At 57.0% G+C, this 13,092-nt stretch overlaps 2 protein-coding genes across 2 annotated transcripts; both read left to right on the top strand.

Moving 5' to 3' along the window:
• The first annotated feature begins 1,562 nt into the window (after window positions 1-1,562).
• OXA1L (OXA1L mitochondrial inner membrane protein) lies at window positions 1,563-8,880 on the top strand. The gene is made up of 10 exons (XM_054053153.1): window positions 1,563-1,711; window positions 1,801-1,884; window positions 2,349-2,748; window positions 3,372-3,515; window positions 4,295-4,380; window positions 6,174-6,338; window positions 7,051-7,155; window positions 7,673-7,835; window positions 8,557-8,637; window positions 8,753-8,880. Exons 1-10 carry the CDS (start codon window positions 1,646-1,648, stop codon window positions 8,839-8,841), a joined length of 1,383 nt encoding a protein of 460 aa, XP_053909128.1. The 5' UTR covers window positions 1,563-1,645; the 3' UTR covers window positions 8,842-8,880.
• Window positions 8,881-9,157: 277 nt separating this feature from the next.
• MRPL52 (mitochondrial ribosomal protein L52) lies at window positions 9,158-12,714 on the top strand. The gene is made up of 5 exons (XM_054053156.1): window positions 9,158-9,239; window positions 9,701-9,770; window positions 10,772-10,839; window positions 11,819-11,883; window positions 12,557-12,714. Exons 1-5 carry the CDS (start codon window positions 9,212-9,214, stop codon window positions 12,629-12,631), a joined length of 306 nt encoding a protein of 101 aa, XP_053909131.1. The 5' UTR covers window positions 9,158-9,211; the 3' UTR covers window positions 12,632-12,714.
• The last annotated feature ends 378 nt before the right edge of the window (window positions 12,715-13,092 follow it).

Here is a 13,092-nt window from a genome sequence, read left to right as displayed (position 1 = left end):
GACAAAAACGGGGTGATTTCTGTCAAAAAAACATGAATTTCTGTCAAAAAAATGTGAATTTCTGTCAAAAAACCATGAATTTCCATCAAAAAAGGGGGGAGTTTCTGTAAAAAATGAGGTTCAGTCAGAAAATGGGGGGATTTGTGTCAAAAATTGCTTGTGACAAAAAGAGATTTCTGTCAGAAATTGGGGGATTTCTGTCAAAAAGGGGGGATTTCTGTCAGAAAAGGTGGGATTTCGGAAAAAAGGGGAGATTTCTGTCAAAAAGGGGGGATTTGTGTCAAAAAGGGGAGATTTCTGTCAGAAAAGGGGGGATTTGTGTCAGAAAATGTGGGGTTCCAGTCGGGAAATGGGGGTTCCAGTCAGAAAAATAGGGATTCACATCAGAAAAATGGGGATTTGTGTCAAAAAAAGGGGGATTTCTGTCAGAAAAGGGAGATTTGTGTGAAAAAATGTGGGGTTCCAGTCAGGAAATGGGGATTTAAGTCAGAAAAAAGGGGGATTTGTGTCAAAAAAAGGAGGATTTCTGTCAAAAAAGGGGGGATTTGTGTCAGAAAATGTGGGGTTCCAGTCGGGAGATGGGGGTTCACATATGAAAAATGGGGATTTGTGTCAAAAAAAGGGGGATTTCTGTCAGAAAAGGGAGATTTGTGTCAGAAAATGTGGGGTTCCAGTCAGAAAACCGGGATTTAAGTCATAAAAATGGGGATTCACATCAGAAAAATAGGGTTTTTTGTCAGAAAAGGGAGGATTTCTGTCAGAAAAGGGAGCATTTAAGTCAGAAAAAAAGCGGGGTTGCTGTCAGGAAAGGGGGATTTACATCAGAAAAATGGGGTTTTCTGTCAGAAAATGGGGGATCCGTCCGAAATAAGTGGGATTTGTGTCAATAAAAGTGAGTTTGAGTCAGAAAAAGCGGACTTGAGTCAGAAAAAAAGCGGTGTTCCTGTAAGAAAAGGGGGATTTACCTCAGAAAAACGGGGGTTTACGGCAGAAAGCGGGGGATTTGTCCCAAAAGAAAAGGAGGCGTCAATAAAAGAGGGTTTAAGTCAGAAGAAGCGGTGTTTCTGCCAGGAAGGGGTCCCCGTTCCCCCCCCCAAGGGCTGTTTCTGCGCGGAGAAGCGGTGTTTCAGCGCAGGCAAAGCGAGACTCGCTGCCCTCCCCTCCCGCTTGGCGTACCTCGAGGGGCCGAGGCGGGGGAAGAAGAAGAGAGAGAGGAGGAGGAGGAGGCAATGGCGGCTCTGGGGGTTCCTTCAAGATGGCGGCGCGAGGCGGGGGAGGAGAGGGGCTTCCCCAGCGCTGCGGCGGTGCCCCCTTACGGGCAGCCCGGCTTCAAAATGGCGGCGCAGGGCACGGGTCACTCACTGCGCACGCGCACACGGCTGCGGACGCACACCCCCGCACCCTTTTATGGGCAGCCCGGCTTCAAAATGGCGGCGCGGCGCGGTCTCGCACTCAGTGCGCATGCGCCGGGTGCGGGCAGCCCTTAGGGAAGATGGCGGCGCGGGGATTGAATGTCGGCAGCGCGCATGCGTCCACGGCATAACCACGCCCCTTAGCGGGCAGCGCCCTTAAGCTTTGGCGGCGGGATCCGCTACTTCCGGTCACGTGAACCGCCGCCGCTTCCTCCTCCTTCCTCCCGCCCTTAATGATGGCGGCGGTGGCGGCGGCGGCTCCGCGGCTCCGCCCGCTGCTCCGGGCCCTGCGGGCTCAGGTGAGCCCTTGGGGGGGGGGGGTGTGACGTAACGTGACGTCACCGTTACGTCACTATGACGCCACTCCCCCCCTAACGACCCTCTACAGGCGCTACGGGGGCCCCTCTGGGACCGGAGACCCCTCCTGGCGCTGAGCCCCGCGCCCCGGGGCCTCGGCACGGCCAGTGCGCAGGTGAGGGGGGGCTGGGGGGCGGTTTGGGGGCGATATGGGGCAGAATGGGGGCGCTATAGGGCGGTTTGGGGGCGCTATGGGGGGTTATGGGGCGGTTTGGGGGCGATATGGGGCAGAATGGGGGGCTAATAGGGCGGTTTGAGGGCGGTGTGGGGCAGAATGGGGCGGTTATGGGGCAGAATGGGGGCTATGGGGCAGTTTGAGGGCGGTGTGGGGCAGAATGGGGCGCTATGGGATAGTTTATGGGTAGTTTGAGGGCGATATGGGGCAGAATGGGGGGTTAAGGGGCGGTTTGGGGGCGATATGGGGCAGAATGGGGGGTTATGGGGCAGTTTGGGGCGGTTATGGGGCAGAATGGGGCGCTATGGGACAGTGTATGGGCAGTTCTGGGGCGCTGTGGGGCAGTTTTGGGGCGCTATGGGGCAGCCGCCCTTCTAACTCCCTGCTTTCTCCCCCCCTTTCAGGTAGACTCCCCCTCTCTCGCGGCCGCCGTGGGGCAGATTGCCCCTTCTGTGGGGCAGAACCCCTTACTTATGGGGCAGAACCCGCTACCTACAGAGCCCACCTCATCATCTATGGGGCAGAACCCGTCATCTGTGGGGCAGAGCTCATCTCTAGACCAGAACGTGGGGCAGAATCCATCGTCTTTAGAGCAGAATCTTCCACTTGTGGGGCAGAACCCCCCGCCTGGAGGCCAGGACCCCCTTTCTATGGGTCAGGACCCCCTCGCCGTGGGGCTGGAGGCCGAGGTGCGCCTGGAGGAATTGGGGCTGGGGGCGTTCACCCCCGTGGGGCTCATCCAGAACTTCCTGCAGTTCCTTCACCTCGACGTGGGGCTGCCCTGGTGGGGCGCCATCGCCGTGGGTCAGTGGGGCTCTGTGGGGCGCTGTGGGGCTGGGGAGGGAGCTGTGGGGCTCTGTGGGGCACTATGGGGCTGGGGAGGGAGCTGTGGGGCTCTGTGGGTCCCTATGGGGCTGTGGGGGTCATTATGGGGCTGGGGAGGTCTCTGGGGCTCTCTATGGGGTCTCTATGGGTCTCTGTGGGGTCTCTATGGGTCTCTGTGGGGTCTCTATGGGTCTCTGTGGGGTCTCTATGGGTCTCTCTATGGGTCTCTGTGGGTCTCTATGGGTCTCTGTGGGTCTTTCTATGGGTCTTTCTATGGGTCTCTCTATGGGTCTCTCTATGGGTCTCTCTATGGGTCTCTCTATGGGGCTCTCTATGGGGCTCTCTATGGGGCTCTCTATGGGGCTCTCTATGGGGCTCTCTATGGGGCTCTCTATGGGGCTCTCTATGGGGCTCTCTATGGGGCTCTCTATGGGGCTCTCTATGCCTCTCTATGCCTCTCTATGCCTCTCTATGCCTCTCTATGCCTCTCTATGGGCTCACATGTCTCCCTATGGACTCTATGGTCCCTATGGGTCCCTATAGGCTCTAAGAGCTCCCTATGGGTGTCCGTGGGTCGCTATGGGTCCGCTCTCGCCCCACAGGGACGCTGGGGGCGCGGCTGGCGCTGCTGCCGCTGCTGCTCCGGGGCCAGCGCGAGGCCGCCCGCCTGGCCACCCACCTGCCCCACATCCAGCAGCTCTCCCAGCGCCTGGCCGAGGCGCGCCGTGGGGCCGACCAGTTCCAGGGTGAGTGGGGGGGGGATGTGGGGCGGCTTGGGGGGGGACGTGGGGTGGTTTGGGGGAACATGGGGCAGTTTGGGGGGGATGTGGGGTGGTTTGGGGGGGATGTGGGGCGGTTTGAGGGTGGCGTGGGGCAGAATGGGGGACCCATAGGGCAGTTTGGGGTGGTTATGGGGGACTTTGGGGGCGCTATGGGGCAGTTATGGGGCAATTTATGGGTGTTATGGGGAAGTTTAGGGCACTATAGGGCAGTTTAGGGGTGCTATGGGGCAGAATGGGGCGCTATAGGGCAGTTTATGGACACTTTGAGGGCACTATGGGGCAGTTTGGGGGTGCTATGGGGCTGAATGGGGTACTATGGGGCGGTTTGGAGGGTGCTATGGGGCAGAATGGGATACTATGGGACGGTTTGGGGAGTGCTGTGGGGCAGAATGGGGCACTATAGGGCAGTTTATGGGCGCTATGGGGCGCTTTGAGGGCACTGTGGGGCAGAATGGGGCACTATGGGGCGGTTTGGGGGGCGCTATGGGGCAGTTCGGGGTCACTATGGGGCTGAATGGGATACTATGGGGCACTTTGGGGGCGCTATGGGGCACTTTGGCGCCGCTATGGGGCAGTTACGCTTCTATGGGGCAATTACATCCGGGATTACCCATCCCCAGGGCTCACTTTGGGGTCGCTATGGGTCACTTAGGGGTCGCTATGGGTCGCTATGGGGCAGAAGGGGCAGTTATGGGGTGGGGGGGTGGGCATTAGGACCCTGTTTAACCCCTTCCCTCCCGCAGTCGCCCGCGCCTACTCCGAGCTCGCCGCTTACCAGAAGCGCCACGACGTCAACCCCCTGCGCGGCTTCATCGTCCCCCTCGTCCAGGTCAGGGGGGTTTGGGGGGGAAAAGGGGGGTTTTGGGGTCCCCCCGAGGGAGGTTGAGGATTTTGGGGGGTCCTAATGTGGGGTTTAGGGGGGATTTGGGGTGAAAAAAGGGGGTTTGGGGAGTCCCGGGGGGAGGAGTTTGAGAGGGTTTTGAGGTCCCGGTGTGGGTTTAGGGGTGAAAAAGTGGGGTTTTGGGGGGGATTTGGGGTGAAAAAGGGGGGTTTTGGGGTCCCCCCGAGGGAGTTTGAGGGTTTTGGGGGGTCCTAATGTGGGGTTTAGGGGGGATTTGGGGTGTTTTTGGGGTCCCGATGTGGGTTTTGGGGAGGATTTGGTGGAGTTTTGGGGCCCTTTGGAGGGATTTGGCGTGAAAAAAGGGGGTTTGGGGGAGTCCTGGGGGGGGTGAGTGGTTTTGGGGGGTCCCAGTGTGGTTTTTGGGGTCCCCGGAGGGGGTTTTTGGGGGGATCCTGAGGTGCATTTGGGGGATTTTGGGTCTTTTTTGGGTGGGTTTTGTGTGGGTTTGGGGGGTCTTTTTGGGGGGTCTTTTTGGGGGTCTTTTTTGGGGGTCTTTTTTGGGGGTCTTTTTTGGGGGTCTTTTTGGGGGGTCTTTTTGGGGGGTCTTTTTGGGGGGTCTTTTTGGGGGGTCTTTTGGGGGGGTCTTTTGGGGTCTTTTTGGGGGGTCTTTTGGGGTCTTTTTGGGGGTCTTTTGGGGTCTTTTTGGGGGCATTTTGGGGCGTTTCCGTGTGTTTTAGGGGGCGTTTTGGGGGCGTTTCCGTGTGTTTTTGGGGGCGTTTTGGGGCGTTTCTGTGTGTTTTGGGGCGTTTCTGTGTGTTTTGGGGCGTTTCTGTGTGTTTTATGGGCGTTTCTGTGTGTTTTGGGGGCGTTTCCGTGTGTTTTGGGGGCGTTTTGGGGGCGTTTCTGTGTGTTTTAGGGGCGTTTCCGTGTGTTTTGGGGGCGTTTCGGGGCGTTTTGGGGGTGTTTCCATGTGTTTCCGTGTGTTTTGGGGGCGTTTCCGTGTGTTTTGGGGGCGTTTCCGTGTGTTTTGGGGGCGTTTCCGTGTGTTTTGGGGGCGTTTCTGTGCGTTTTGGGGGCGTTTCCGTGTGTTTTGGGGGCGTTTTGGGGCGTTTTGGGGGCGTTTCTGTGTGTTTTAGGGGCGTTTCCGTGTGGTTTCGGGGCGTTTTGGGGGCGTTTCGGTGCGTTTTGGGGGCGTTTCGGTGCGTTTTGGGGGCGTTTTGGGGGCGTTTCCGTGTGTTTTAGGGGCGTTTCCGTGCGTTTTGGGGGCGTTTCTGTGTTTTAGGGGCGTTTCCGTGTGTTTTGGGGGCGTTTTGGGGGCGTTTCCGTGTGTTTTGGGGGCGTTTCCGTGTGTTTTGGGGGCGTTTCGGGGCGTTTTGGGGGCGTTTCCATGTGTTTCCGTGTGTTTTGGGGGCGTTTCTGTGCGTTTTGGGGGCGTTTCCGTGTGTTTTGGGGGCGTTTTGGGGGCGTTTCTGTGTGTTTTAGGGGCGTTTCCGTGTGGTTTTGGGGCGTTTTGGGGGCGTTTCGGTGCGTTTTGGGGGCGTTTTGGGGGCGTTTCTGTGTGTTTTAGGGGCGTTTCCGTGTGTTTTGGGGGCATTTCTGTGTTTTAGGGGCGTTTCCGTGTGTTTTGGGGGCATTTCTGTGTTTTGGGGGCGTTTCCGTGTGTTTTTGGGGCGTTTCCGTGTGTCTTTGGGGCATTTTGGGGCGTTTCTGTGTGTTTTTGGGGCGTTTCAGTGTATTTTTGGGGGCGTTCCAGTGTGTTTTTGGGGTGTCCCCCCCCGCAGACCCCTCTTTTCCTCTCGTTCTTCCTGGCGCTGCGGGCGATGGCGACGACGCCGCTGCCGGGGCTGCAGACGGGGGGCGTCGCGTGGTTCCCCGATCTCACGGCCCCCGACCCCTTCTACGCTCTCCCCCTCCTCGTCACCGCCTCCACGTGGGTCGTCCTCGAGGTACCGCGGCCGATTTGGGGCAAAAAACGGCAGATTTGGGTCGAAAAATAAGGCTTTTACGGAAAAAAATAGGTTTTGGGGTGAAAAACGGCGGTTTTGGGCAAAACGAAGGGAGAATGGAGGGGAGAAAGGGGGGAGTGGGTGGAAAAGGGGGGGTTTGGGGTGGAAAAAGGGGGGTTTTGGGTGCAAAAAGGGGGGTTTTGGGTGCAAAAAGGGGGGTTTTGGGTGGAAAAAGGGGGGATTTGGGTGCAAAGAGGGGGATTTTGGGTGCAAAAAGGGAGGTTTTGGGTGCAAAGAGGGGGGTTTTGGGTGGAAAAAGGGGGGTTTTGGGGGCAAAAATGGGGATTTTGGGTGCAAAGGGGGGGTTGGGTGCAAAGAGGGGGATTTTGGGGGCAAAAGGGGGGATTTTGGGTGGAAAGGGGGATTTTGGGTGCAAAAAGGGGGGGTTTGGGTGCAAAGAGGGGGGTTTTGGGTACAAAGAGGGGGGTTTTGGGTGCAAAAAGGGGGGTTTTGGGTGGAAAAAGGGGGGATTTGGGTGCAAAGAGGGGGATTTTGGGTGGAAAAAGGGGGTTTTGGGTGCAAAGAGGGGGATTTTGGGTGGAAAAATGGGGGTTTTGGGTGCAAAGAGGGGGATTTTGGGTGGAAAAAGGGGGATTTTGGGTGGAAAGAGGGGGATTTTGGGTTGAATCCGTGTGTTTTTGGTTCATTCCAGCTCGGGGCGGAGACGGGCGTGTCGAGCCCGGGGTCGGGCGCGATGCGTCAGGTGCTGCGGGTGCTGCCCATCCTCTTCCTCCCCTTCATCCTCCACTTCCCCACGGTGAGGAAGGGGTTAACGGCGGGGGGGGAGCCCCAAAAATGGGGGAAATGGGGGTGAAATGGAGAGTTTTGTTCCGAACAGGGAGGGAAGGGGTTAAAAAAGGGCGAAAACGGCGTCAAAACGGCGTCAAAATGGGGGTTTTGGGGGTTCGGAGCGGGGAGGGAAAGGGTTAAAATGGGGGTTTTTGTTCAGAAGAGGAATGGAAAGGGTTAAAAGTTCCAAAATGGGGAAATTTTGTATCAAAATGGGGGAATTTAAGTGAAAAATTGGGGAATTTAAGTGAAAATGGGGGAATTTAAGTGAAAAATGGAGGAATTTAAGCGGAAAATGGGGGAATTTAAGCGGAAAATGGGGGAATTTCACTTAAAATGGGCTGAATTTTCCCCGAAAGGGACAAAATGGTCTTAAAAATGGGGAAAATGGGGCTGAAATGGGAAAAATCTTCCCAAGATGGTCGGGAATTGCCCCCGGAAGGGTTTTTTTTTGCCCCAATCCGGGCGTTTTGGCCCCGTTTTAGGCCATCTTCACGTATTGGCTGACGTCGAACGCCTTCAGCCTGGCCCAAACGGGGCTCCTCCGCGTCCCCGCGCTGCGCTGCCGCCTCGGCGTCCCCCGACCCACGGCGACCCACGGCCGCCCCACGGCGAAGCCCAAGGGGCTGCTGGCGCGCATCAAGCACGGTACGGGGGGGGAAAAGGGGGGTACGGGGGGGGGAAAGGGGGGTACGGGGGGGGGAAAAGGGGGGTACTGGGGGGGGAAAAGGGGGGTTTGGGGGGCAGAAAGGGGGGTTTGGGGGTGCTATGGGGCAGTTATGGGGGGCAGAAAGGGGGGTTTTGGGGGTAAAAAAGGGGGTTTGGGGGCGCTATGGGGCAGTTGGGGGGGCAGAAGGGGGCTTTAGGGGTTATGGGGGCAAAAAGGGGGGTTTGGGGGCAGAAAGGGGGGTTTCGGGGCACTATGAGGCAGTTATAGGGCAAAAGGGGGGGTTTGGGGGATAAAAAGGGGGATTTGGGGGCAAAAAGGGGGATTTGGGGGCGCTATGGGGCAGTTATGGGGTGGCAGAAGGGGGGTTTAGGGGGTTTGGGGGGCAGAAAGGGGGATTTGGAGGCAAAAAAGGGGGATTGGGGGTAAAAAGAGGGGTTTGGGGGCGCTATGGAGCACTTATAGGGCAGAAGGGGGGTTTGGGGGACATAAAGGGGGGTTTGGGGGCGCTATGGGGCAGTTATGGGGTGGCAGAAGGGGGTTTAGGGGGTTTGGGGGGCAAAAAGGGGGATTTGGGGGCACTTATGGGGGGCAGAAGGGGGTTTTGGGGGCAAAAATGGGGGTTTGTTGGGGGTAAAATGGGGCTTTGGGGGTCGCTGTGGGTCAGCCATGGGTCGCTATGGGTCACTGTGGGTCCCGCAGAGTGGGGAGAAGCGCAGGCGCTGCAGCGCGGGGAGGAGCGAGAGTGGCAGCGGCGACACCACCTCGACCTGGCGGCCAAAGGTGAGCCTCGCACGGGGGCTTTGCACGAGGGCTTTGCACGAGGGCTCCTCTCGCACGAGGGCTTTGCACGAGGGCCTCGCACGAGGGCCCCTGACACGAGGGTCTCTCCCCACAGGGCCTCTCCGCCAGACCTTCTCCCGCCCCCCCGCACCCCCCCCGCGCCCCAAACCCCCCGAACGGCCCTGGAAGGACACTCTGGGCTGAGGGGGGGGGCGCCCCAATAAACCCCCCCAAAAATAACACCCTTCGTTTCGTCTCCAACGCGCTTTGACCCTTCGCGGCTTCCATCCAAGATGGCGGCGCCCCGGTGCCGTACAACATGGCGGCGCGCGGCCAACCGGAAGTGGCTGGAGTGTGGCTGGGGGAGGGTGGTTGCCGTACAACATGGCGGCGCGCTGCCAACCGGAAGTGGCTGGAGGGTTGCCGTACAAGATGGCGGCGCGCAGCCAACCGGAAGTGGCTGGAGTGTGGCTGGGAGGAGGGGGGGGTGTTGCCGTACAACATGGCGGCGAAGAGCGGAAGTGGGGAGTGGTCACGTGGGGAGAGGGAATTTCCGGTGCGGAAAGGAGGAGCGATGGCGGCGCGGAAGGCGCTGAGGATCGGTGGGGGAATGGGGGGGGGGCGGAAAATTGGGGGTTAAACGGGGATTTAGGGGGGAGTTGGGGGGTAGAAGGGGGGTTTGAGGGTCAAAAGGGGGATTTGAGGGATAAAAGGTGGATTTCGGGGCGTTAAAGGGGGTTTGGGGGATAAAAAGGGGATTTGGGGGTAAAAGGAGGGATTTGAGGGGAAAGGGGGGATTTGGGGGGGGCCAAAAGAGGGGTTAAAGGGGGTTTAGGGGGGTCAGGGGGGTTATGGGGTGGTTTTGGGGTGATATGGGGTGGTTTTGGGGTGCTATGGGCGGCTATGGGGTGGTTTTGGGGGGTCAAAGGGTGCTATGGGGTGGTTTTGGGGTGCTATGGGGCGGGTTTGGGGGGTCAGAGGGGTCTATGGGGCGGGTTTGGGGGGTTAAAGGGCGGCTATGGGGTGGTTTTGGGGTGCTATGGGGCGCTGATCCCCCCCCCAGCTGAGCTGCAGGCCCGAGCCCTGCGCCCCACACCCCCCCGCGCACAGCGCCTCGGACAGTGGCGAGAGGAGTGAGTGCCCCACGGCGACCCCCAAGTGACCTATAGTGACCCTTAATTGACCTATACTGCCCCATAGTGACACCCGTGTGACCTGTAATGGCCCCATAGTGCCCCATAGCGAACCCCAAGTGCCCCCCAGTGCCCTATAGCAACCCCCAATTGCCCCATACTGCCCCATAGCGACCCCCAAGTACCACATAGTGACCCTTAATTGACCTATACTGCCCCATAGTGACCCTTAATTGACCTATACTGCCCCATAGTGACCTTCAGTGCCCCATAGTGACCCTTAATTGCCCTATAGTGCCCCATAGTGACCCTCAGTGCCCCATAGTGACCCTTAATTGAACTATAGTGCCCCATAGTGACCTCCAAGTGACCCCCAGTGCCCCATAGTGACCCCCAAGTACCACAGTGACCCTTAATTGACCTATAGTGCCCCATAGTGACCCCCATAGTGACCCCCAGTGCCCGATAGTGACCCCCAAGTGCCACATAGTGACCCTTAATTGACCTATAGTGCCCCATAGTGCCCCCCAGTGCCCCATAGTGACCCCCAAGTGCCACATAGTGACCCTTAATTGACCTATAGTGCCCCATAGTGACCCCCAGTGCCCCATAGTGACCCTTAATTGATCTATACTGCCCCATAGTGACCCCCAAGTGCCCCATAGTGACCTTTAATTGACCTATAGTGCCCCATAGTGACCCCCAAGTGCCACATAGTGACCCTTAATTGACCTATACTGCCCCATAGCGACCCCCAAGTGCCCCATAGTGACCCTTAATTGACCTATAGTGCCCCCCAGTGCCCCATAGCGACCCCCAAGTGACCTATAATGACCCCAAATACCCCCTTACCCCCCCCCGGTGTCCCCTCCTTTCCCTTCCCCCCCCTCCTCAGTGCCCCCCTCCCCTGTACTTTGGTTCCCCCTCCCTTTGGTTCCCCCCCGGCCCTTTTTCACCCCCAAATCGGCCCTTTTTCACCCCAAAATCCATTCCCCCTCCAGGCAGGGGTTTGCTCCGAGTCCGTCCGGGTTTGGGCCTCTGCGCGACCGCCCCGACTGGAGCTTCGTGGGTGAGGAAAAACGGGGCGAAACGCCCCAAAAACGGGAAAAAAGGGGAAAAATACCCCCAAAAATGGGGAAACGATGGGAAAAAGGGGGAAATTCCGGAAGAGAATGGGGGGAAACGGTGAAAAATGCCAAAATAGTTTGGGAAAGGGGGGAAAAATGGGGAAATAATGGGGAAAAGGGGGAGAATTCCGTAAGAAAATGGAGGAAAAATGCTTAAAAGTACCAAAATAATTTGGAAAAGGGGGAAAAGAACCGAAAAAATGGGGAAATATTGGGAAAAAGGGGGAAAATTCCATAAGAAAATGGGGGGAAATGGTGAAAAATGCCAAAATAGTTTGGAAAAGGGGGGGAAAATGGGAAAATAATGGGAAAAAGGGGGAAAATTCCATAAGGAAATGGGGGGAAATGGTGAAAAATCCAAAAATCATTTGAAAAAGGGGGAAAGAACCGAAAAAAATGGGAAAATAATGGGAAAATGATGGGAAAAAGGGGAAAATTCTGTAAGAAAATGGAGGGAAAATGCTGAAAAGTGCAAAAATAATTTGGAAAAGGGGGGAAAGAACCAAAAAAAATGGGAAAATAATGGGAAAAAGGGGGAAAATTCTTTGGAAAAGGGGGAAAGAACCCGAAAAAAAGGGAAAATAATGGGAAAAAGGGGGAAAATTTTATATCAAAATGGGGGGAAATGGTGAAAAATCCAAAAATAGTTTGGAAAAGGGGAAAGAAACTGAAAAAAATGGGAAAATATTGGGAAAAGGGGGAAAATTCTGTAAGAAAAAGGGAAAAAATGGGGAAAAAATGCTTAAAGGATAAGGAAAGAGTTCAAAAAAAGGGGGAAAATACTGAAAGAAGAGGAAAAAACTGAGGAAATGGGGAGAAATCCCTCAAAAATGGGGAAAGAATGGGGAAAAGGGGGAAAGAAAGCGGTGCGGAAGGGGAACGGTGTCTTTTTGGGGTGAAAACGGTGCCTTTTGGGGTCAGACGGACGCCCGGCGCCGCTCTGGAAGGGGCAATGGCGGCGCCTGCGCGAGAACCGGGAGATGGCGGTGAGACCCCAAATCCCCCCTTTTCACCCCAAAATCCCTCTTTTCACCCCAAAATCCCCCTTTTTACCCCAAAATCCCTCTTTTCACCCCAAATCCCCCCTTTTTACCCCAAAATCGCCCTTTTTCACCCCAAAATCCCCCCCTTTTTCCCCCCCAAATCCCTTTTCCCCCCCAAATCCCCCTTTCCCCCCCAAATCCCCCCTTTCCCCCCCAAATCCCCCCCTTTTCCCCCCCCAAATCCCCCTTTTTCCCCCCCAAATGCCCCTTTCCCCCCCAAATCCCCCCTTCCCCCCCAAATCTCCCCCAAATCCCCCTTTTTCCCCCCCAAATCCCCCTTTCCCCCCCAAACCCCCCCTTCTCCCCCCAAATCCCCCCTTTTTCCCCCCCCAAATCCCCCCTTTTCCCCCCAAATCCCCCATTTCCCCCCCAAATCCCCCCTTTTCCCCCCAAATCCCCCCTTTTCCCCCCAAATCCCCCTTTTCCCCCCCAAATCCCCCCTTTCCCCCCAAATCCCCCCTTTTCCCCCCCAAATCCCCCCTTTTTCCCCCCAAATCCCCCCTTTCCCCCCAAATCCCCCCTTTCCCCCCAAATCCCCCTTTTCCCCCCAAATCCCCCTTTTTTCCCCCCAAATCCCTCTTTTTGCCCAAAATGGCCCTTTTTTCCCCCATCGCAGCGTCGGGCGCTGAAGCTCAGCGCCGCTCTGGAGGCGGCGGCCGCCGGGGGGCGCTCCCAGTATGGACCAGTATAGACCAGTACGGACCAGTACGGCCCAGTGAGAGCCGCGCGGCTCCCAGTTAATAAAAACAGAGGGTTTGGACCCAAAACGAAGGGATTCCATTGCGTCTCTCCCGCTCTTCCCAGTGCTCCCAGTAAGGCCCAGTCCCTTCCCAGTGCTCCCAGTAAGGCCTTATCTGCCTCCCAGTAAGGCCTAATGCCCTCCCAGTGCTCCCAGTAACCCCTCATCTCCCTCCCAGTAAGACTTAATCCCCTCCCAGTAACCCTAATTCCTCTCCCACTAAGATCTAATCCCTTCCCAGTGCTCCCAGTAACCCCTTATCTGCTTCCCAGTAAGACCTAATCCTGTCCCAGTGCTCCCAGTAACCCTAATCCCCCTCCCAGTAAGACGTAATCCCCTCCCAGTGCTCCCAGTAACCCCTTATCTGCCTCCCAGTAAGATGTAATCCTTTCCCCGTGCTCCCAGTAAGGCCT

Source organism: Cuculus canorus, chromosome 39, assembly GCF_017976375.1.
Source record: "Cuculus canorus isolate bCucCan1 chromosome 39, bCucCan1.pri, whole genome shotgun sequence".
In the NCBI taxonomy this organism is placed as follows: Eukaryota; Metazoa; Chordata; class Aves; order Cuculiformes; family Cuculidae; genus Cuculus; species Cuculus canorus.
The sequence above is the reverse complement of the archived record's forward strand: the minus strand, read 5'-3'. Positions and strand labels throughout refer to the sequence as shown.

Excerpts from the sequence above, each read along its gene's own strand:
- OXA1L (XM_054053153.1), top strand. The coding sequence starts at position 1,646 with ATGATGGCGGCGGTGGCGGCGGCGGCTCCGCGGCTCCGCCCGCTGCTC. Across the intron at positions 1,712-1,800 it reads TCCGGGCCCTGCGGGCTCAG|GCGCTACGGGGGCCCCTCTG; the intron begins GTGAGCCCTTGG and ends GACCCTCTACAG. Across the intron at positions 4,381-6,173 it reads TCATCGTCCCCCTCGTCCAG|ACCCCTCTTTTCCTCTCGTT; the intron begins GTCAGGGGGGTT and ends CCCCCCCCGCAG.
- MRPL52 (XM_054053156.1), top strand. The coding sequence starts at position 9,212 with ATGGCGGCGCGGAAGGCGCTGAGGATCG. Across the intron at positions 9,771-10,771 it reads CTCGGACAGTGGCGAGAGGA|GCAGGGGTTTGCTCCGAGTC; the intron begins GTGAGTGCCCCA and ends TTCCCCCTCCAG. Across the intron at positions 11,884-12,556 it reads GCGAGAACCGGGAGATGGCG|CGTCGGGCGCTGAAGCTCAG; the intron begins GTGAGACCCCAA and ends CCCCCATCGCAG.